Source organism: Adiantum capillus-veneris, chromosome 25 (genome assembly GCF_014529385.1).
Source record: "Adiantum capillus-veneris isolate H3 chromosome 25, ASM1452938v2, whole genome shotgun sequence".
Lineage (NCBI taxonomy): Eukaryota > Viridiplantae > Streptophyta > Polypodiopsida > Polypodiales > Pteridaceae > Adiantum > Adiantum capillus-veneris.
Window position 1 is genome coordinate 39,248,231 of NC_140955.1, and position 22,675 is coordinate 39,270,905.

Consider the following 22,675-nt stretch of genomic DNA (forward strand, 5'->3'; position numbering starts at 1 on the left):
ATGCCGATTTCCACGCCCGGTCTTCTCTCCGCCGCCTGAGCCAAACTGGCTCCTTGGCCGCGTACATCTCAGAGTTTCAGAAATTAACTCTTGAGATAGAGACACTTAGTCCTTCTGACAAACTCCACAGTTTTGTTGACGGACTTGAGCCTTCCCTGCGAGATGATGTCCATAAATTTAACCCTACCACACTAGATGCTGCAATCGCTTATGTTGAGCGTCTTGTTGACAATCGGCGCCCACTCAGAAGTTTCCTTCCTGGTGATCGAGTTTCCAATTCTGCAAGCTCTTCACAACGTAATTACCAAGGACAAGGTGGTCAGAATCAACGTTCTTTCTCAGGAGCTCACTCTTCCAGACAATACTCTGCTGGACAATCTTCTTTCCGACCCCAATCTTCTGGACAAGCAGCCATTTCCAGAGCCCCCTCTTCGGCAAATAGTCAGAATCGACGAAACAATCGTCCCAATCATAGAAGGAATGGTTGTCGTGATTTTCGGCCGAATACGTCCTCTGGACAGCAATCCTCTTCATCAGCTCCTTCAACCTCCAACTCCAACCGTACAGGATTATGTACAATTTGTCATGGAGATCACAAATGGTATAAATGCCCCAAGAAGCCAAATCCTTCAAATCCTCGCCAGAATTCTCACATGGAGACCACAATTGCAGAACCTATCCACAGCCCACCTCCTATCCCAGACAGGCAGCACGTTGTGTTCGAGTTTCCAAGGTTGTAAGTGCCTTAATGATGAATGCTCGGAATCACGTTACTGCTCTAGTGGATCTTTCGAATCAGGTTCTCAGCCTCCTTGGCTTTGTTGGCAAGCAGCCAATCAACGTTCTTGTGGACAGTGGGTGTTCTACTAATTTCGTCAGCACATCTTTGATTACTAAATCGCGCCTTCAAACTCAACCTAGTGAGGCAGCTTACCAAGTAGAACTTGCTGATGGTTCCTTTCTCGAGTGCAACAAAAGGATTGAAAAGCTGGATTTTTAGACACAGGATTACCAAGATGAGCTTGGTTTTTCAGTTATGCCCTTGTCACATTACGACTTGATCCTTGGCCAATCTTGGTTATTTCAGTACGATCCAATAATCAGTTTCAGAGATCACTCAATTCGGCTCTTTCACAAGCAACAGGAAATAGAGCTTCGTGGTCTTTTCAGTGCCAAACCCATTATATTGGTTTCTGCTTTACAAGTCAAACGGCTGGTTCGAAAACATGATTGTGCTACTACCTTGATCATGTTAAGAGATGTTAAACCCGATGCAGAAGAAGCAGAAGTTAAATCCTCCTCAAATATTGCCTATTTGCAGCAACCCTTCTTTCAACCACATTTGGACTTGTTTCCCGACGAGCTACCAACAACTTTGCCTCCTCGGCGTCCCGTGGATCATCCCATTGATTTGATCCCCGGCCAACCTCCACCAATTCGAGCCCCTTATCGAGTTTCATACTCAGAGTCTCAAGAGATACAGCGGCAGCTAGAAGATTTGTTGGATAAAGGTCATATTCGCCCAAGCAAAAGTCCCTTTGGAGCTCCTGTTCTGTTGGTCAAAAAGAAGGATGGGTCTATGCGTCTTTGCATCGACTATCGTACTTTGAATAAGTTGACGATCAAAAACAAGTTTCCCCTGCCTCGCATTGACGAGTTATTTGATCAGTTATTGGGAGCAAAAATCTACTCCAAAATTGATCTAAAATCAGGGTATCACCAAATTCACATTCGCATTGGTGATGAGTATAAAACAGCTTTTCGCACAAAGTATGGTCACTATGAATTTCTGGTATTACCATTCGGGTTAACCAATGCCCCGGCCTCTTTCATGACGCTGATGAACGAAATATTCGGACCATACTTGGACAAGTTCGTGATCGTGTATTTGGATGACATTTTAGTTTTCAGTCGAACGATGGCTGACCACAAGGAACATTTGAAGCTTGTCTTCCAAGTTTTGCGAACCAATGTGCTATACATCAATAAGAAGAAAAGTGATTTCTTCAAGAATAAGGTAGAATACCTTGGTCACATTATTTCTGCCAGTGGCGTTGCAGTCGATCCCAAGAAAATACAGGTCATAGTGGATTGGCCTTTACAGCTCACCATCTTAGATGTGCGCTCCTTTTTGGGACTTGCAAACTTTTATCATACCAAGGTCCACAAATTCTCCGACATTGCAGCTCCTTTGACTGAGCTTACCAAGCAGGATAAACTTCAATGGACTGAAGAAGCAGAACAGTCGTTCAAAGCCCTTAAACATGCCTTGACGACAACTCGAGTTTTGGCTATTGCAGATCCTACTCAACCTTTTTAGGTCATGACCAATGCGTCAGATCGTGCTTCTGGAGGTGTTCTTATGCAGAATGAGCGTGTCATTGCTTTTGACAACCGCAAATTTTCAGCCATACAAATGAGATACCCAGTTTATGACAAGGAATTTTTAGCCATTGTTCATGCTTACCGCACTTGGAAACATTATCTTCTTGGCGCAGATTCCGTGGTGCAGACAGATCATCAATCATTGACATACATTTTTACTCAACCGGTGATGAATCCTCGTCAAGGACGATGGGTTGAGTTCTTGGCAAATTTTCATATGATTATTCAATACGTGCCAGGCCTCGCAAATGCAGTTGCAGATGCCTTAAGCCGTCTTCCTCGAGCCATCAACTTTGCCATTTCCAGTGTGCAGAGGGAAATACCTGCTTGTTTCAAGCATGAGTATTTGACAGATCGAGATTTTGGGGATGCATTTCAAGCCCTTAAATCCTCTACTCCGACTCCTACAGAGATGAATATGTTTGCAACTTACACCATTCTCAATGAGTTGTTGTATTACATTGATCGCATTTGTGTTCCACACAATACACCATTGCGGAAAATTTTGATCCAAGAACATCATGAAGTCCCTTTTGCTGCTCATCCAAGCATCAACAAGACATACAGATTGTTATCTGCAACATATTTTTGGCCACAAATGCAGCAAGATGTTATCAAGTTTGTCAAAGCTTGTAATTCCTGTCAAACAATGAAGGCCTCTCGACAACTTCCTCAAGGGTTACTTCATCCTTTGCACGTACCTCAAGAAAGATGGGAAAGTGTCAACATGGATTTTATCACTACATTGCCTCGTTCTCAAAAAGGCAATGCACAGATTCTCGTAGTGGTGGATCGATTTTCAAAGATGGCACACTTTATTCCTTGCAAGAAAGCTGTCTCGGCACCAGACGTTGCGCAATTGTTTGTACAACACATTTTCAGATTACATGGATTACCAAAGTCTATTGTTTCAGACAGAGATCCAAAATTCACAGGGCATTTTTGGACATCCCTTTTCAAATCCCTCGGTACAAATTTGTGAAGGAGTACGAGCGGAAGTGCGACGCGAGAGAGAGTGCGAGAAGAAGAGCACGACAATATGGTGAACTCGCTCTCCTGTAATGTGTAGAGCATAGTGAGTTCTTATTAGGTTTTTACAAAAGAATATGTGTACATACCTGGCGGCCCGCCCACTTACCTGGGCGACCACATTGGGCTTTATACCCCAACAACCTCCCACTTAAAGTCCAATGTGGTACTTTAAGTGTGAGAGAAGCTACTATACAAGCTAATATACAAGAGATGTAGAGAAGTGATGTACTACCCTACACTTAACTGCTTGCGAAAATGCGCAAAGCTCTCTGAGGGAAGTCCTTTTGTAAGTAGATCGGCAGGATTTTCTGTGGTGTGAACTTTGACAAGCTGAAGTTGCTTATCCTCGAGCATTTCCCTGATGAAATGATACTTCACATCCACATGCTTTGTCTTTGAGTGATAAACTGGATTGCGAGCCAATTGTATAGCACTTTGACTATCACAATATAACACAGGCATCTCTTCTTTGATTCCCAAATCTGTTACTAGTCGATTAAGCCAAATTGATTCTTTGCATGCCTCTGATGCTGCAACATATTCAGCCTCTGTAGTAGACTGAGTAACACAATCTTGTAATCTAGAACGCCATGATACTGCTCCACCAGCCAATGTAAAGACATACCCTGACGTAGACCTTCGGTTGTCTAAGTCACCTGCATAATCTGAGTCTGTAAAACCCTTTACACTTAGCTCCTGACTCCCATAGCATATACGCATACTCTTTGTAGCTTTCAGGTATCTCAATATTCCTTTCACTGCCTCCCAATGTTTCTTGCCTGGGTTTGACATGTATCAACTTACTACTCCCACTGCAAATGCAATGTCTGGGCGAGTAGCAATCATTGCATACATCAAACTACCCATTGCAGACGCATATGGAATCTTATCCATTTCAGCCTGTTCTTCCTCAGACACAGGACAATCTTGTTTGCTAAGTTTCACATATGGTGGCAATAGAACACTCAATGCCTTTCCCTTCTCCATATTGAAACGTTGCAAGACCTTGTCAATATACTCTGTTTGAGATAACCAAATCAACTTCTTTGATCTGTCTCTCTCAATGCGCATACCAAGTATATTACTTGCCTCACCCATGTCTTTCATGTCAAACGATTTTGCCATCTTTGACTTCAAAGCTGAAATTTCTTCCAAGTGCTTGCCAGCAATCAACATGTCATCCACATACAAAATAAGGATCAGCCAACTGCCATCCTTAGCCTTCTTTGTATATAGACAGTGATCGAACTCACTACGTTTGTAGCCTTGAGAAATCATAAACTTGTGGAATTTATGGTACCATGCCCTCGGTGATTGTTTTAAGCCATAAAGACTCTTTAACAACTGGCATACCCAATCTTCCTTGCCTTTCTCAACAAATCCTTCTGGCTGCTGCATGTAAATTTCCACATCTAAATCACCATGCAAGAACGCTGTCTTGACATCCATTTGGTGCAACACCAAATCTAATATGGCAACCAATGCAAGAAAGCATTTCAATGTAGTCATCTTGACCACCGGAGAGAAGACTTCATCAAAGTCAATGCCTTGTTCTTGCTTAAAGCCCTTGGCAACAAGCCTTGCTTTGTACTTTGGCTGACTATCATGAGCGGTGATCTTATACCTGTAAACCCATTTACAAGGTAGATCCTTTTTGCCCCGTGGTAATTTAACTAGCTTCCATGTCTGGTTTTTATGCAGAGCTGTCATCTCTGACTGCATGGCCAATTGCCACTTCCCGGAGTCCTTCATTTGCACTGCTTCCTTGTAACATGAAGGCTCATTGCAATCAGTCAACATGACATAATTCATAGATGGAACAAACCTATCAGGAGGTCGCGTGACACGTCCAGATCTACGCACAATAGGTGGCTCAGGCTCAGCCACAACCTGTGGTTCCACTCTATCCTGTCCTTGCTCCTCTTGAGCCCTGACATTTTGTCTTGCACGTGCAGGTCTATCTTCTTGGAAGACAACTCTTCTAATCTCCTCAACCCTCTCTAGTTTAGAATGATATTTGGATTCATTAAAGTGAACATCATTGCTACGGACAACCTTTCTGGATTCGGGATCCCAAAGTTTGTACCCCATCTCACCAGAATTACCATAGCCTAGAAAGATGCACTTTCTACTCTTTGGCTCAAGTTTGTTCCTAAATTCCTTTGGAACGTGAGTATATGCCTCACAGCCAAAGACTCTGAGATGCTTGTATGAGGGCATTTTGCCTGACCATACCATCTCTGGCACTGAATCCTTCTGCAAAACCTTGCTAGGAGATCTATTTACAAGATGAACAGCTGTTGATACAGCTTCAGCCCAAAACCCATTTGGCAGCTGTGCATTAGACAACATACTTCTGACCTTCTCTTGTATGGTCCTATTCATCCTCTCAGCAACACCATTTTGAGGAGGATTGTAAGGAGCAGTAAGTTCACGTTTTATACCTTTTGACTCACAAAAGTCCTGAAAGGCCTTTGAAACATACTCTCCACCATTGTCAGTGCGTAAGCATTTAAGCTTCTTGCCACTCTGATTCTCCACAAGTGTCACAAACGTTTTGAAAACACTAAACGCTTCATCCTTGTGCTTGAGAAAGTAAACCCATACTTTCCTCGAGTAATCATCTATAAATGTCATAAAGTAAGAAGCTCCCCCTAGAGATAGGTTCGGCATAGGTCCACACAAATCACTATGAACAAGTGCCAATTGTGTATCTCTTCTATTGCTTCTATGCTTATGTGGCTGCTGTGTTTGCTTACCATACAGACAATGTTCATAGAATTCAAAATCATTAAATGAAAAGCCAGGCAAATAACTAGAACGAGACAAGATTTCCATTCCCTTCTTGGACATATGTCCTAACCGGCTATGCCACAAAGAAACGTTCGGCTGCTCGGTTACATTGATTACATTTTTAGAGACATTTGATACATAAATCATGTAAAGTCCTCCAGACTTTACTCCATGTGCTACTTTCATAGAACCCTTGGATATCTTCCACATGTTCTGTCCAAAAGTGGTGATGTAGCCAGCATCATCAAGTAAACCTGTGTTGATCAAGCTCTTTGTAATTGCGGGAACATGTCTCACATTCTTCAACGTGAAAGAAGAGCCATTCTGAAACTTCAATTGAACATCTCCAACACCTAAGATCTCACATGTCTGCCCATTGCCTAGCCGAACATGATCTTTAGTGGTCACATAAGAGGTAAACCACTCCTTGTTTGGAGACACATGAAGTGATGTCTTTGAGTCTATAATCCAGTCACTCAGTGCATTTCCATCAGATGCTGTAAGAAGAGCTGAGTCCATTGTATTCTTCAAGAAGTAGATGTCTCCAAACACTAGACTGTCATCCTCTGCAACAGTGTTTGTCACATTTATTTCTTCAATCTTCACTGAGGACTTGTTCTTCTCACCATGGTCTTCAGCTTTCTCTTTGCCTTTTTCTGCTTTCCATTCTCTGCAGTCTCTTTTCATGTGACCCTTCTTGCCACAATGGTAGCATTCTATGTCACTCTTGCCTTTAGCACTGCGGGACTTGCTACGAGACTGATTCCTCTTTCCGCCTTTGTACTTTTCTTTGGTCCTTCCCCTGACAACTAAGGTTGTTCCTTGCCTTTGTCCATTGTCTTTCTATTGGTTTCTTCAGTAAGCAGACTTCCTTCTACACCTGCTATGTTCAAACCATCTGGAGGTGCAGAATTACTCAAAGCTGTGCGAAAAGTGTCCCAACTTTCCGGCAATGTGATCAACAGGAACATAGCTCTAACAGGTTCATCAAACTTGACACCTTGAGCTGACAACTGACTATAGATTGTGTTGAATTCATTCAGATGATTGGACATAGGTGTCCCTTCTTTCATCTTCAAGTCAACAAGCTTCTTAAGCCAGTATACCTGTGAAGCTGCACTCTGCTTCTCATAAAGATCACTCAGCTTTAACCATGCTTGATAAGCCGACATCTCGTCTGCTACATTGAAGTAAACGCTTTCTGCCAAAGTCAGCATAATGGTAGAAAGTGCCAATTCATCCATTTCGCTCCATTCATCTTCGTCCATATCTTCTGGTTTTATCCCCTTGAGCTTTATAGGTTTTATCTGCTTCTTTTGTACCAACACGTGCCAAATCTGCTGCTTCCACAATGGGAAATTGGTTCCATCCAGCTTCTTGATATTGTAAAGAGCAGTGTCCTGTGATCCAGCCATAGCTACGATTCACAGTAGTTTACTTTCCTGGGAAAAATTCGGCAGAGTTTCCCTTGTAAACTGACCTCTGAACCAATATCAACCTGTCAAATGAACCAAGAAAGCTTCAGATTCTGCAGAAATTTTGGCAGAGTCTCCTTTGTAAAATGGCTCTGGTGTACTAAAAACAAACCAATAAACAGCTCAAAAAACCACTGTCTCTCTAACACTGTAAGCTGTGGGTAAACCTGTCCTGCACCTGTACTGTCTCTGACTGTCCTGTAAGCATAGACTGCGACAATGCCTCAATGGCAGTAAAGCAAAGATGCAATCCCAACTGTCTAACTCACAATCAATACATCCTAGCTGCCTATCTAAGGGTGCTCGAGGGATCGCTCCAAGACCTGTATCACCGAAAGGATCTCAACATTCGAGAATCCCCCAGCTCAATAAAACCTCACTCGATCCTCAACAAAGGCTGCAGTAAATCTGACAGTACATAAACTTCCCACAAAGTCATACATCCACAAATTTCCCACTGTATGCTGTAACCGCTGCGGCGGTTGTTTGCTGCGTGACTCACAGCCAGCAAACCCTCAACAGACATCATCATCTCTGACAATACATCCCATGTGGAAGTACCTACAATGTCAGGATGAAATCTGAAATATCAAGCAGCAAACACAAGCTACCTGATGAACTAGTGGATGTCGCCTACAGTCTGTGTGTAGATGCGCCCGTGTCGTATGTGACGCCTCCAAGAACTGTGAGCCGTCCTTCGATGTGTAGACAGCCACAAATCAACACTCTGGGAGTGTCGATATCCTCAGCACCTGCAGTCGTAGGCCGAAAACCCCAAATTTGCAGAGTCGGATCTGCACCCGTCGAGACCACGTAGTCGAAAATGGCCTGCGCAGACCTTTGTCCAAGCCGAACGGTGGCCGAGATGACCTCAGAATGAAATTCTGACAACACCAAGCCCCTCGGGCTTTCCCACAAGATTTGGGGCCGTGTCTTTGCCTGTCGAATTTCACTCCAATCTAAGTTGGTGACTCTAGCCTCCTGCAGTGCTGCCCCGAGCCTCGATCTGAGCTCTGATACCAGTTGAAGGAGTACGAGCGGAAGTGCGACGCGAGAGAGAGTGCGAGAAGAAGAGCACGACAATATGGTGAACTCGCTCTACTGTAATGTGTAGAGCATAGTGAGTTCTTATTAGGTTTTTACAAAAGAATATGTGTACATACCTAGCGGCCCGCCCACTTACCTGGGCGACCACATTGGGCTTTATACCCCAACAATTTGTTATTCAGCTCAGCATACTATCCTCAAACTGATGGGCAGACAGAAAGAGTGAATCAAATTTTGGAAGAAATGCTTCGACATTACATACAAATTCGATTGGGATCATGGGAAGAGTATTTGCCACTTGTAGAGTTCGCATACAATAACTCTATCCATTCAGTAACTGACATGACTCCATTCCAAGCAGCTTATGGGCATACTCCTCTTATACTGACCAACTTTGTTCTTCAACACAAAGTAGCTCTAGCAGATCAGTTGGTTCAAGAAATGCAAGATGTACTTATTCAAGTACGTGACAAGTTGGTTCATGTCCAACAAAAGTACCAGAAACAAGCCAATAAGCATCGACGACATGCAGATTTCCAAGAGGGAGATTTGGTTTTATTATATGTAGCACCTCATCGTTACAAAACTGTGAAATCGGTCTTTCCAAAGTTGCGCCCTCGCTTCTATGGACCTTTCAAAATAATCAAGAAGTACTCAGTTGTCAGTTACAAGTTGGAACTTCCACTCTCATGGGGAAAACTTCATCCAACTTTCCACATTTCTTGGCTCAAACAATACATACAAGGAGATTCGCCAATTCCAGACTTATCTTCTTATGTGCCAGAAATTGAAGATGAACACATAATTCTTGGTTCAGAAAAGATTCTTGATGTAAGACAAAAAGAAACAAGACGAAAGATCACAACAAAATTTCTTGTCAAGTGGATGGATCTTGATGAGTCAGACTCAACTTGGCAGACGGATGAAGATATGCAGCAGTACCCAAACCTCCTTCAAGAATTCTTTGAAAAACGGAAGACTTTCATCTGAACACGGGGTTTTAATGTAAATGGGAGGGAATGTCACGATTGTGACTTGTTACACTCTTCTTGATTCATTATAGATACAGATGCGAAGTGTGACTAACCCAGGAGGACTCCTGTTCTCGAATGGTCACACCCCTTCACCCAAAAGACATACCTCTTCGCCAAAAGCCACACTCCTTCGACGACTGGTCACACCCCTTCACCATACGGATGCGACTCTTCACCCAATGGTTGCAGCTCTTCGCCGAAAGGATGTGTCTTTTCGCCTAAAGTCATGTCTCTTCACAAAGAGACATGCCTCTTCACTGATGACTATTCAATTCCTATAAAAGGAACCCTTGTATCACACTTTCAATCAATCAAACACAGAGTCTTCTAAGTCTTGTTCTGAGTTCAGTTTTAGTTTCTTAAGTCTTAATCATGAGTTTAAGTACTTAATTAAGGCTTAGTGACTAGAATCCTTACAGTCAATTGGAACGGTCTCAGGTTTTTGTTGTCTTTTCCTCTTTTTGTCTTAATGATAAACTCTCGAGAACTTGAAAAAGACCGTTTACATACATATAAGGCATTCCCCAAGACACTCTCCAAAGTGCCATGATCTACTGAAACCAAATGGGAGTAATCGTTGCCATTTTCTTGCACAAACTTTAGAGCTTGCTCTTGACCTCATCATCTGGTCATACCCCTGTCATACGTAAATGGCTATAATGCCCTTCTTTAGCTTTATAGCTCCACTATCCAGCTTCAAGAACTTGGAAAATTTCTCCTTTAACAAAAAATTGTGGTGAAATGCTTGTTTTGTTGGGAAGCCTTGCTCTAAAGCTTTTGAACAATTTCCGTGAAGTTTGAATAATCGGACATGCAAAGTGAGGAGCTATGCCTTATGATCTTTAAATACACAAACGCATGGGCCTTAGCATCCAACAATAGAAGCATTAACTTCACAGCTCTCACACAATGCTTTGCTCTCATTTTGTGAGTGATGCCATCAGTAGTCAATGGCTATCATGCAAGATCTAACTGCTATACGGTGTCGATAATCAACTATTGTATGGTGCCTGTGATTGTCGTCGTGGACACAAGGTGCTTTTTGTAGCTGTTTCCATTGGCGAGATGCTAGTAGGTAGTCAGACAAAGCACCCCTAACTCTAGCTTGCTTATCAACAACCTCAGAAACCTCCAACCAAAGATTCCCGATCTGGCTAACCTCCTCACGTTCATCATGTATATGATATATGACCCTTCTAGTGAGTTTAACATTGGCCCGTGTTCACACATGAGCGATAAGCCCCCACCAAGTGCCTCCTCAATACCATCCACATCAAAAGATCCCTGCCACCTTCCAGCAACTATAGCAGTAGTCTCTAGGGACTCAATATAGGTACCAATGAGATATCACATCCGAGATAGCAAGTGCAGGAAGGCCCATGGAACAAAGAAAAACCAAGAAGTCTACCTTCTCAACAATCACATCAACAACAAACCACAATCATGGAGCCAATCTTGGAAGTGTGCTCAAGCCTCACACCACACCCAGAGCCGGCAGGAAGGCCCATGGAACAAAGAAAAACCAAGAAGTCTACCTTCTCAACAATCACATCAACAACAAACCACAATCATGGAGCCAATCTTGGAAGTGTGCTCAAGCCTCACACCACACCCAGAGCCGAAGGGCTCATGTCCACTACCTTGGCCAAAGCCACTGTGTCTAGACTCTGAACTCTCAAACTCAAGAAGTTTTTGCAACAAGTAGTATTTAAGTAATCTTGCCCACCTTTGTAGGGAGGCAAGCCTGCACTAAGTCTCAAACTTCCCTCTGCTCGAGCACATGACAAGGCCTAGAGGTGGTCAACCTCAACTCCTAAGATCAATTGCTCCTAGGGTCTAATCATAGGGAGGAGAGGGCTATTTTGTGGCTGTAAGCGGCACACGTGAGTCTGTGAGGTAGGTTTTCCATTTCCAGCCTAATTATGCCAGTGTTTTGCTCACCATGTGCCCCTTGGTGACCCCTGGTCTAGGGTGTTTTTGTCTGATACCCTATGCCACTTATTCCTTCCAGCTTTTGGTCTTATTTTCCAGGTCGTAGAGTTCTTTGTGGAGTTCACGAAACTCTATTGGGTACTAGGGTGTTTTTGTCTGATACCCTATGCCACTTATTCCTTCCAGCTTTTGGTCTTATTTTCCAGGTCGTAGAGTTCTTTGTGGAGTTCACGAAACTCTATTGGGTACATAGGGAGGGAAGGTGCCAATGTTTTGTGCATTAGCAATGAGAGCCAATGTTTTGGGTCACTCTCTCTCCAGTTTTTCTCTCTCTAGCAACGTTTACTCTTTCTTTTTTTGGGAAAGCATCGACTACATTCTATTGCTTGACCCCCTTTGGAGCACCCAAAATGGTGCAGACACCGAGGGGAAGTAAACCTGTTACAAGGTGATTGTAGACAATTACAAGGCCGATGGCCAAAATTCATAAACCCTAAAAAGAAAAACGCCAGGAAAAAAAACCCTCCTAACGAGGATTAAAGTGCCTCGTTTTGGGTATCACATCGTTTCAGTCCATGAGCTTTGCAAACTTGGTATGGTGGTAGTATTTGGCAGACATAAGGTGTTAATTCGAGATAAAGTCTTTGGCCTGGAAGTCATATGGGGTATAGTGTTGAGTGGATTGTAACAACTTAATCCTCTTTCTTCAGATTTAGACTCACACCCAACAAATGTTACTCTCAGCCAAGTTACTTCGGACCAGATGTTACATGGTGTGCCGGACGAGAGTGGTTACATTCATAGGGAGCAACAACAGTGTGCTCCAATTGATTCGGTGCAGATGGTGGAGATACCTGATTGGATATGGGTTACTCTCCTAGATGCAAGCATCTTAGATTTGCTACCCGATGTCAACACTCGTAGACCCACATACAATTACCCAGTAGAGTTTTTGGAGAGCAGATGGAGGTCGTCTTCTTGGACGCAAGATGGACATGCCTCTTCTTCAGGTGTCACTTGGCAGCTCCACAATTGTACAGTCCAACCAAGAGCTGAGAGGAGCTGTTAAAATTTTCCACCACTTGCCGAGACCATTAGCAATAAGATTCTGTGTTTGGCTCACTCTCTCTCCATTTTTCTCTCTCTAGTGAATTTGTTCCAGATCGCCCTCCCTCTCCTGTGTCTTTGTGTTTTTGAGATTACCTCTCCTCTGGCAACGTCTTTGCACATTGAGCAGATCACCACAACTGAGTTGTTCTCGGAGGTTCCACATTCGGAAAGTGTTGTTGTCCACCATCATAGACGAGGGGCTGTGCACCCCTTGTCGTTGTTTTCAGCCATATCCGTTCATCTTCCCATGCCACTTTCGACAAGACCGGCCCATCTTCTGGTCCCCAATACTGTGTCAACAAATACCTATCTATTCCAAGGCCTTTTCGCCAGCTTCAATAAAAATTGAGCTCTTTAACAAATCTAAATTTCGAGTGCTTGTCAAATGGCTCCACCTAACTTGTCTACCAAGGATCAGGCAGACCATTTTGTTGAGAATCTTGCTATATCCTTTCCTACTAAAGTCAAGGAGTCTTTGCACAAGTCTTAGGACAAGCATAAGAAGGTAGTGGATAAGCACAAAAGGGAGTTGCAGTTAAAGGAAGGAGATTGTGTGCTTCTCAAGTTTGAGAAGGTCGTACTTAGAAAGATAAAGGGAAGAGAGAAGCTTTATCCCAAGCTTAGTGAGATACTATGGCCCTTTCCAGATCACGCTGAAGATCAGCAATATATCCTTCAAACTGGAGTCGCCAGATATTGGAAGATTTACAATGCATTTCATGTGAGTCTCCTTAGACCTTTCAAGGAACAAGTGCCAAAGGCTATGCTGTCAGAGGAACAACCACATCAAGAAGAGACACAGAAGATCCTTCAACCTGAACAAATATTAGCACATAAGGAAAGTAAATGGAAAGCTGGTCCAGAAGTACTTGGTCACGTTGGGGGCTTGGCAGATACCCCTCGGTTGTTAAATCTTTACTTGAAACTTTTGGCTTGGAGCCTGCCATGCCAAGAGTTCAAGCATATTCAGCGGTCGCGTCTAATGCAAAGGCTGAGAGCCACTCCACTCTCTTGCCAGCAGATCAGCAACGATTGTAAATAGTGTCAACTCATTGTGTCTTTGACACTCTCAAGGGTATTGAGCTAACAGTACTCTGACCAGTGACTTTTATATATGTAAGTAAAATTGATTTTTGCAGCAAATATGTTAACTCGTTTAGTGTCTTTTTCTATTATTTGAATGAATGTATGTGAGGTAGAATGTCTGCAGCATTCTATCTCAATTCACCAGAGTGGTGATGATAATTCTAGTGCATCTAAGACATGTAAAGAGTAGAGAGGCCACTTGGATGTGATGATTAGATAGATTCGGATCCCAAGTGACATCTGAAGTCCAGTGTCGACCACGACAAGTTAAATGATTGATGTCACCAGAAACCAGTGTGGATCAACATGTCTAAGACATGTATAAAGAGTAGAGAGGCGACTTGGATGTGATGATTAGATAGATCCGGATCCCAAGTGACATCTGAAGTCCAGTGTGGACCACGACAAGTTAAATAATTAATGTCATCAGAAACCAGTGTGGATCAACATGTGTGTTTTTTTTTCACCATCAGAGCGGGGAAGGTAGTAGGGAGAAACTATACACATATCATATATTTACAACTGTACATTGATGTACATTACACCCTCAAGGAGCAACCGTGGGAACCACCCCCCCAATAGGGGAGGAGAATACACCCAAGAGGACGCAACTCGTGAGCCTCGAACCCTCAACCTTGGGGTTACATCGCAAAGGTCTCACCAACTGAGTTAAGCTTCTTGGTAACATGTGTATGTTGCATGCTCTATGTTGACCATTTATGAATGGTTATGAGCATGTCTGCATGATGTCAATGTCTACTAATCACTAGTGATATGTCGGTTTTGACAAGTGCTATCAAGGGTCAATATTCTTCATTTGGTGGGTTGGGGAGCAGGGGGTGTGATGATGGTGGTTTGTATGTCACAAATTGTGACGTGGCAATAATCCCACCAACGAAAGAGACCCAAGAGCAGAGGAGATCGCTGACTGCTGATGTGGCAGCACGTATGGATTGATGACGGGGCATCCATGCAGACCTGATGGTGTGGCAACTTGTACAAACCTGATGACGTGGCAATTTTCTACACATGATTTAAATTGCAGGGTATTATCAGCCATAGTTCCTTTTGGGAGCTCAAATTGTAAATAGCAGACTGCACTTGAATGCTTTTGGGCATTTGGGCCTATAAATTAACGGTTAGAGCCCTGATTGTATCCCAAATTATGTGAGTGCGCTTCATAAAAATTTGTAGCCATGATTGTCTTGACTCGGGTGTGATTTCAAAATCTTTCCGCTGTTTTCACTTCAATTTGGTATTGTTGCAGTGATTTAACAATGTCTTCAAGTGGCCAGCCGGTTTCATATAGGGTGGCAAGCACTTCATAAATGTTACACGCATCTTTGTACCTTTCATCGCACACCGGTGAGCGCTTGTGAAAGGTTCTCCTCACAGTTGGACCATTATTACTACAATGGTGCCACATAAAGCTGTGGATGATTTTGACCACTCTAATTATAGGCCTCATGTTTACCAAGACCTATGGGGCATATCTCAAGAGTATGTCCACTGAGATGGAGAGGCTCCGCACCCAGGATAAATTGTGTTCAGGTGTAACTTCTCTAGAGTGGATCACAGCTTGATTGCTCTATGAATTTCCGCAAGGCCTATACCCAGAGTGCGCCTTTTTCAGAGGCTTAAAAGTTAAATCACAGGGGTGCTATCCGAAACGATACGGGGGATTTATGCACTATATGTGTGGGGAGGAAGGGAGAGTTCGATGCCACTGTAGATTATCAGTTACCATTGCCAACACCATTCGTGTGAAGAAGGGCTGCCCATCGTCTTCTAACCCTCTTTGGACTAGGTAGCACACTAGATACAGCATAGTGAAGGTTAAGGGTCAGAGATCCCGCACAGAGGTCCACAATATGTTATATGCTGATGATATTGTCCTGATGTTGAGTCATGCGAGAGGTTTAGGCAGCATCCATAGGCACTAGATTTTTTGCATGCATAGGCGGAAAACTGAGGCTATGATCTTCCATATCTCAGCTATATTAGAAAGCGATCTATTTTCACATCTGGATGGATATATCAGACTCATGTGTCTATCTCAGGATTACCTCCACCAGTAGAGCTAGAAAATTTTCCATGTTGTGTGTGTAGTGATAGGCGTATGCATGCTTATTTTTCACTTATGTTGCCACCTGGCCCCTTTCAAGAGCCCCACATGAAGGGTTGGCTATTTGATACAATAGCCATGCCTACATTCCCTCTATGCATCCCAGGTATGGATACCTCGCTTATCACCCCCCTCCCATAGATAGTAGAGTTCGATGCTTAACCTGCAGTGATGGAAGCATTATTCTAGATTATTGGCTTCTTTCATTGACTTAGAGACATGAGCTTTAGACACACTCCCATAGGCTTGCTTTTGTGTTTCAAGACTGTTAGCAAGGCCTAGACATCAAAGAGTATGGTTACTGGTATGCTCCTTGTTTCCACTTTAGGTTCTACTTGTCCTTCTCTCACCTTAGTCCAATTAAAAGAATCTTACATACAGGTGGACATTCCTTGACTACATCAATGACACGATCTTTAAGTTTTTCTTATGGAAGAGAAGGTGGAAATCATCTTTAACATCCATAACTACTGCTCTTGTCGTCGTGCCACAACTCCCTCTAGCCCACATATGCAAGATTGAAGGCAAAGAAGGAATCCCATCCTTGCATTGTAAAAACACAGACTGAGAGACACTCATTGAATGCCAAGAATGCTTATCAATGATTCATGTGAAGCTTCAACTTATGGAACCACTCTACTCCCAAAATTACATCACAACCGTACAAGAAAACAGTGATAGTGAATGCTTGTGCAATACCTGTACATACTCCGAAACTTTGGAGCAAATGGTACACTTGGGAGCAACTCTGGAGGCCACAACCTGGCCAGATATATTGCTGTCTTGTCTCCTCCTGACACTCCAAAAACTCTTTTTTATCGCCAAGCTACTCCTTTGGAAAACACAGACCAAGTCTGGCTTTGATTTCAGCCTAGTTGAAATTCTCCAGCACGAGCTGCTGGATCCTAGCTGCCAGCTATGACTGCAGCCTCCCTACGCAGCTCTTCTAGCAGCAGCAAAGCAGTTCTGAGGATAGCAATCTATAACCCAAGAATAGATACACTAAAACCGGCTTTCCAGTGCTTGCTCGAGATTATAAATGGCCTCATGGAAAATCCTCTACACGTGTCTGCATCACACCCTTACTTAGGGTGCCTATGCTGATTTCTAACATTTGAGCCTTATTTACCTGTAGTCCCCAAACTCGCCATTCAATTTTAGTCTTTTTTTCAAGTACTGCAAACATGACTTTGTTTCTACTGTGCATATGTTGCAGATACCACGCCATACTCATCCTACTACAGACACAGGCACCAGAAGCTCTCAACCAAGAGCATGCTTCCACAAGCTCTAAACTACATCCACCATGTGTAGCAAAACCCGGCTACAATCAGAACAATTATTGCCTACTAAGAGGTTTATGCTTAGATCAAATCGACTCAATTCACAAGAATGAACTCTGTTGTGACTTAAAGAGAGCTTTTTCCAAAACAAGGACTCATTGATCAAACCAATAAATAAACAGCTTCAAAGCTCTGTTCAAAGTGTAGACTCCTTGGCCTCCAATGCCCACCAATTCACTCTTTTTTCCCTTTTAAACCAAAATGCATATTAGTTCAAAACTTTAACTGTGCTATCAATTGATTTTTTACAACAGCTCTCACCTTACCTGCACCAAACTTTAGTTTACTATAAGCTCTTGAGTCTGTGAGTAACAAATAAACAGTCGCAAAATCAGCCAAAGCTGAAAATTCTTGATTAAGCACTTGCCTTAAGCTACTGCCTGTACCAAGCCAAAGAGTCAACCTTGTGCTTGAACTGTAGCTAGCAACACCTCGAGATCTCTCGGTCTTGGCCAACCTGTCTAGCATTCAGCATTAAAGAGCTCGTAAACAATTTTCTAACTTAATGTCAAACTTAAATAAGTATTCATTGTCTACTAGAGCGTTTCTTTCACACATGTAGAGGACATTCCTGATTTTAGAAATCTCCCAGTTTGTTGGTCGTGAATGAAATGCAGCCTCTTTTTCCATGATGATATATCACATAGTTTCGGTCACTTCACAAGCAGAAGTGAGTTTTCTATGCGACTATCAAGAAATCAAAAACGTTCTATACACAATTTCCCCATTGAATAACAGTAGTGGGCTAGAGTACTGAACTGTTGTGTCTGTGTGTGTGTGTGTGTCCTTTGGGGGGGCGGGGGGCGATGACTAGGTCAACCGTCAAAGCACCACCTAGTCACTCCTGTCTGCCAGTGACAGACCGCATCCCTAGAAAGAGGGTCCTAGCCTAACTTTGAGCCAGAGCAAGAAACGGCCCTAGATCTGATAGTTTCTCTCCAAATTGTTTTCCTCTCTTAAACAATTCTCTCCCCTGGAAAATTCTCTCACTATAGAAGTAAGCTTATTTACTCTCTAAAACAAACAGACTATTGCTTGAGCAATTAATCTCTTTTTCTCTTGTTCTTTTCTCCCATGTGGTTCCGAGAAAGCATATTACAAGATTTCATTTTCGGAATCCAAAGAGAGAGGGGTTGAGTTTTACCCTGGATGCCTTTCTCTCTTTGTTTTCTTCATTGGCAGCTTCTTGTGCCCAGATAGAGTGTGAGAGCCTAGTTTTTTTAACCAGAGGAAAATGGTATAACCTTTCTATCACCCAAGTGTGGTATATTGGTTATGCCATTTCCCTCTTGAATAACAGGTCTTGAGTTCAACTCTCCTCGTCACATAGATCTTTAAGGTCTCTTGGGATAGTTTGCCACAACGTTAAAATACTCTTCTTTTTCTTCTTCTCTTCTCTCTCTCTCTCTCTCTCTCTCTCTCTCTCTCTCTCTCTCTCTCTCTCTCTCTCTCAGACGGATAGATCTTTGAGGTCTCTTGGGATAGTTTCCTACGAAGTTAAAATCCTGTGTGTGTGTGTGTGTGTGTGTGTGTGTGTGTGTGTGTGTGTGTCGATGGGGTGTGTGTGTGTGTGTCGATGGGGTGTGTGTGTGTGTGGAGGCGAGAGAGAGAACCTGCGAAAGAGGTCGTCATCAGCCTTGCTGCACGAACTGCAGTCCTGCTCACGAACCCTAAGCCTGCGCAGACACCTCGCGAGTCACAGCCTGCCGCTCTGGTGGTCGTCTGCCCTGTTCTCTCGCCCTCTGCAGCGTTGAGCACAAACATCATCTGCGCGCCCTCAGCTTTGGGAGACTTGCACGAACTGCCTGCCCTGAGCCCCTGCGCAGTCTCCTTCCAGTGATAAGCCCTCAGCGCAGCAGTCTACCTCTGTGCAGTTAGCTTTTGGTCTTGATCGTCTGTACAGGTTTGGTCCTCACGTGTGGGATACAGAGTCTTTGTTTATTTCTCCAGCTTGGTTGCAAATTATTTTCAGTAGGCAGTCTTGTGCACAGAAGAAGTTTTTTTGATAGTGTTGTGGACAGTGTACAGAACTTTGTTTCTTGGCTTTGAGTAGCAAGGGTACATAAACGCTAAGTCTTCAGCTTATGTCCGATTTTTGTGAGCCCTTTATTAGCTCATACAAACACAGAAAACAGATAGGACCAAGACGTCAGCAATGGGTGAAATCTGAGCATGTTTGTTAGAGGATTTTGAAGGTGCACGGAATGCTTGGGAAGGGCAGGAGCCCGCTACTGAAGTGCTCATTCCTGTTCAAGTATTGATGGACCCAGTCGCACAATATGCTTTAAATGCAGTTATTTTGTTCTTCCCGGGCAAGATGCCCACTGGGCAAGACGTGGGTCAATGGGTAGACTTCCTTCTTAAACGACAAGCGGTTCGAGGCGTTTACTTTGGTGCCAGAGGATTCTATGAAGTTTTGCTAGCAGACACTGATGCCCGTAACATGTTGCTTGAGTTGTCTCCTCTATTTTTTGGTACTCAGATGACACATGTATTGCCGTGGGCACTTACCAAGGACTATCGAAGCCTAATCCGTCATAAGTGCCCCGTATGGGTGGAAATCCTTGACTTTCCACACACTTGGTGTCACTTCCTTCCTATGCTCGCCTCTCGTTTGCGAAAAGAGATTTGTCCTCCCAAACTAGATGCCAATACAAATCGCTTATGTGTGCTTTGGGACACGGATGTTCCCACCCCCGAGGGTATTACTGTCAATTCAAGGGACCCACTCGTTGCGAAACGCCTTTCAAGCTTAGATGGGGAAAATTTGCAAACTCATACTTTCATTGTGGAAAATTTGGACACATGAAATCTGAAGGTTCCGAGCCTGTTTTGCAACCCCCTCTTTCGGTTGTCCCTCAGCTTGCGGTCTCTAATGAGAGAGAAGTCCCTAATCCCAGATCTGCCACTGTTGTAGCTTCTGCATTGCCTAATGTCTTACCTTTGGAGAAAGGGAAGGTTAAACCTGCCGTTTCCTCAAATCCTCCGGGTAAAGGAAAGTCGATTTCTTCTTCGGAAACCAAAAACAAGGGGAAAAATGTGGAGTCGGCCGAAGGATCTCCTTGGGTAACCCCCAAGAAGACTGTTAAGATGCGCTCGCAGCTTTCTTCTCGTAATTATGTACCTCCTGAGGTTAAATCTGCAGGACAAAAACCCCTTCCTTATAATGATAATCGCACTCTTGCGGATGCATGGAATAAGGTGGTGCACTCTTACAGGGATGCAGTGGTTCATGGGACTTTTCAAGCATCTGAAAGCTTAGTTGCCTCTGAGACAGGCATGCAGAATTCTACGGTTGAGTCGCGGGCTGTTGATGTTGATGTGCTTATGGGCACGTCAACTTAGTCCCTTCCTTATTTTGCCTCTGTACATATCTCTTGAATGCATAGTGTTGTAAAATGCATTTCATATAATGTGTGTGGGTTATGTAACCCTGATAAGTGGAGACTAACCTGGCACTATGTACATACATGTAAGGCAGACATTGTGGTTTTGCAAGAGCATAATCAACATGATTATGCTGGGCAATGCTCGTATTTTGGGGGATATTGGATAGCATATGCTGGTTCGTTGGAATTTTTGGGTGTTCTCATTATGGCTAGGCATGAGTTGCAGCCGGTTCTGGCATATAATGACCCAGCGGGTCGTTGGATGGTGGTCCAATGCATGATCAATGGTCAGATTTATGAATTTGGTGGTGTTTACGCGCACACGATCTCGGGACAACGAGCATGGCATGAGATATCTTCTTATCCATGGCTTTCCAATGCGTTGCTTTGTGGTGATTTCAACAATGCGCCGGCTTCATCTGATAACACCACAAGACATTCTCACATGTCAAGCATAGAATTGCAAGCTTGGATAGATCTTGTGGCATGCACTCGGATGTCGGACCAGTGGACCCTCTTGCATCCTGATGTTTCGGGGTATACATTTCAACATAATGCTTTTTCTGCGTATCGTGCAAGATCAAATCGGTGGTATGTCCTTGGCATGCAACAATTTGATAAGTTTGTGTGCGAAATGAGCATAGACCATTCTTTGCTTTTATTTGATCATGCTCCTGTGGTGATGCTGATGCGCTTTGGGCAACTACATTATGATCAGCCTCTTTCTAAGAAGCGTCTGTTACACATCAACAATGCTTATCTTTCACATGAGGCATTTCGTGAGATGATCTATGAGGTTATTCCCCCTTTGGTTGCTCAAATGCATCTTGATCCTGATGTTGCCTAGGTTCACTTTATTGTGCGTGTGCAAAGTGTAATTCAAGACTATTGTAAGCATCACATGTTTCAATTACGTGGTGATGTTGAGGACGCCAAGCATATGTATCAACAACTCCAACTCTTAGCTGACACACGTTTGTTGTCGGAAACTGAATCCACGGCCCTTTGTCACGCCCAGGTGTGTCTGCTCCATAATGACAAACAAAAATTGGATAAATGGAAAACTCGTGCTCGTCATCAGGTGTTTGTAGACAAGGGATCTACCTCAAAGCAGTTTTTTAAGCACTTGCATCACTCAAGGGCCTCTCAAACTATTAAGCGGGTTATATTTCGACCAGGAGCTTGGACAGCTTCGAAGCATGAGCTTGCAGATGCCATGGTGTCCCATTTTAGGAATGTTTTTGCCGCTCCCCCCGTGGCATCTGCCGCAGTTATTCATGCACAACTTTTGTTATCTACAGTGCATCCAATTGTCCTGCCTCGGGATGCTTTGGCCATGGAGGTGGCTTTTACAGAGAATGAATTGCACTCACCTTTGATTGCTCCGGAAGATGGCGTTCTCCTGGTTGGGATGGGCTCACTGTTGAATTTTTTCTCTCTTTCTGGGAGCCTTTGAAAGGACCTTTACTTTATATGATGAAAGTTGAGTGGGCGAAACAAGATTTGCCAATGTCTTGGAAAGAGGGTTTATTGAAGTTGCTTCCTAAACAAGCGCTTTGTCAGCAGTTCTCGCATTGGCAGCCAATTTCTCTTATGCCAGTGATCTATAAAATCTTGGCTAAGATCATTGTGAATCGTATCAAGGAACCTCTTATGGCTGGTATCCATTCTGCACAATATGGCTTTATTCCTCATCGCCAGATTTTGGATAATCTCGCTAATGTAATAATTGGAATGGAATATGCCAAATATACTCAACAAGATGTTCTAGTAATGCAAGTAGACATTGAAAAGGCTTTCGACACGGTTCAATGGGATTTCATTGCTGCTACCATGCGGGCCCTTGGCTTTGGCCCAAAGATGGTCAATGTCGTTTACTTCTTGTATGCTCGCAGTACAGTCACGTGACACATCCAACACTGTG

At 43.5% G+C, this 22,675-nt stretch overlaps 1 protein-coding gene across 5 annotated transcripts in view; it reads right to left on the bottom strand.

Annotated features, from left to right (window-relative positions):
- Window positions 1-22,675, bottom strand: part of LOC147424753 (protein S-acyltransferase 10-like) — an 85,865-nt gene that overhangs the window by 53,162 nt on the left and 10,028 nt on the right. For 3 of the 5 annotated variants that reach the window (XM_086500315.1, XM_086500316.1, XM_086500314.1), the window contains one exon: window positions 17,730-17,819. The exons of the other annotated variants lie outside the window; for them this stretch is intronic. In XM_086500315.1, the coding sequence (XP_086356441.1) occupies window positions 17,730-17,819 (90 nt within the window). The remainder of the gene's footprint in view (window positions 1-17,729; window positions 17,820-22,675) is intronic. 5 annotated transcript variants of the gene reach the window in all.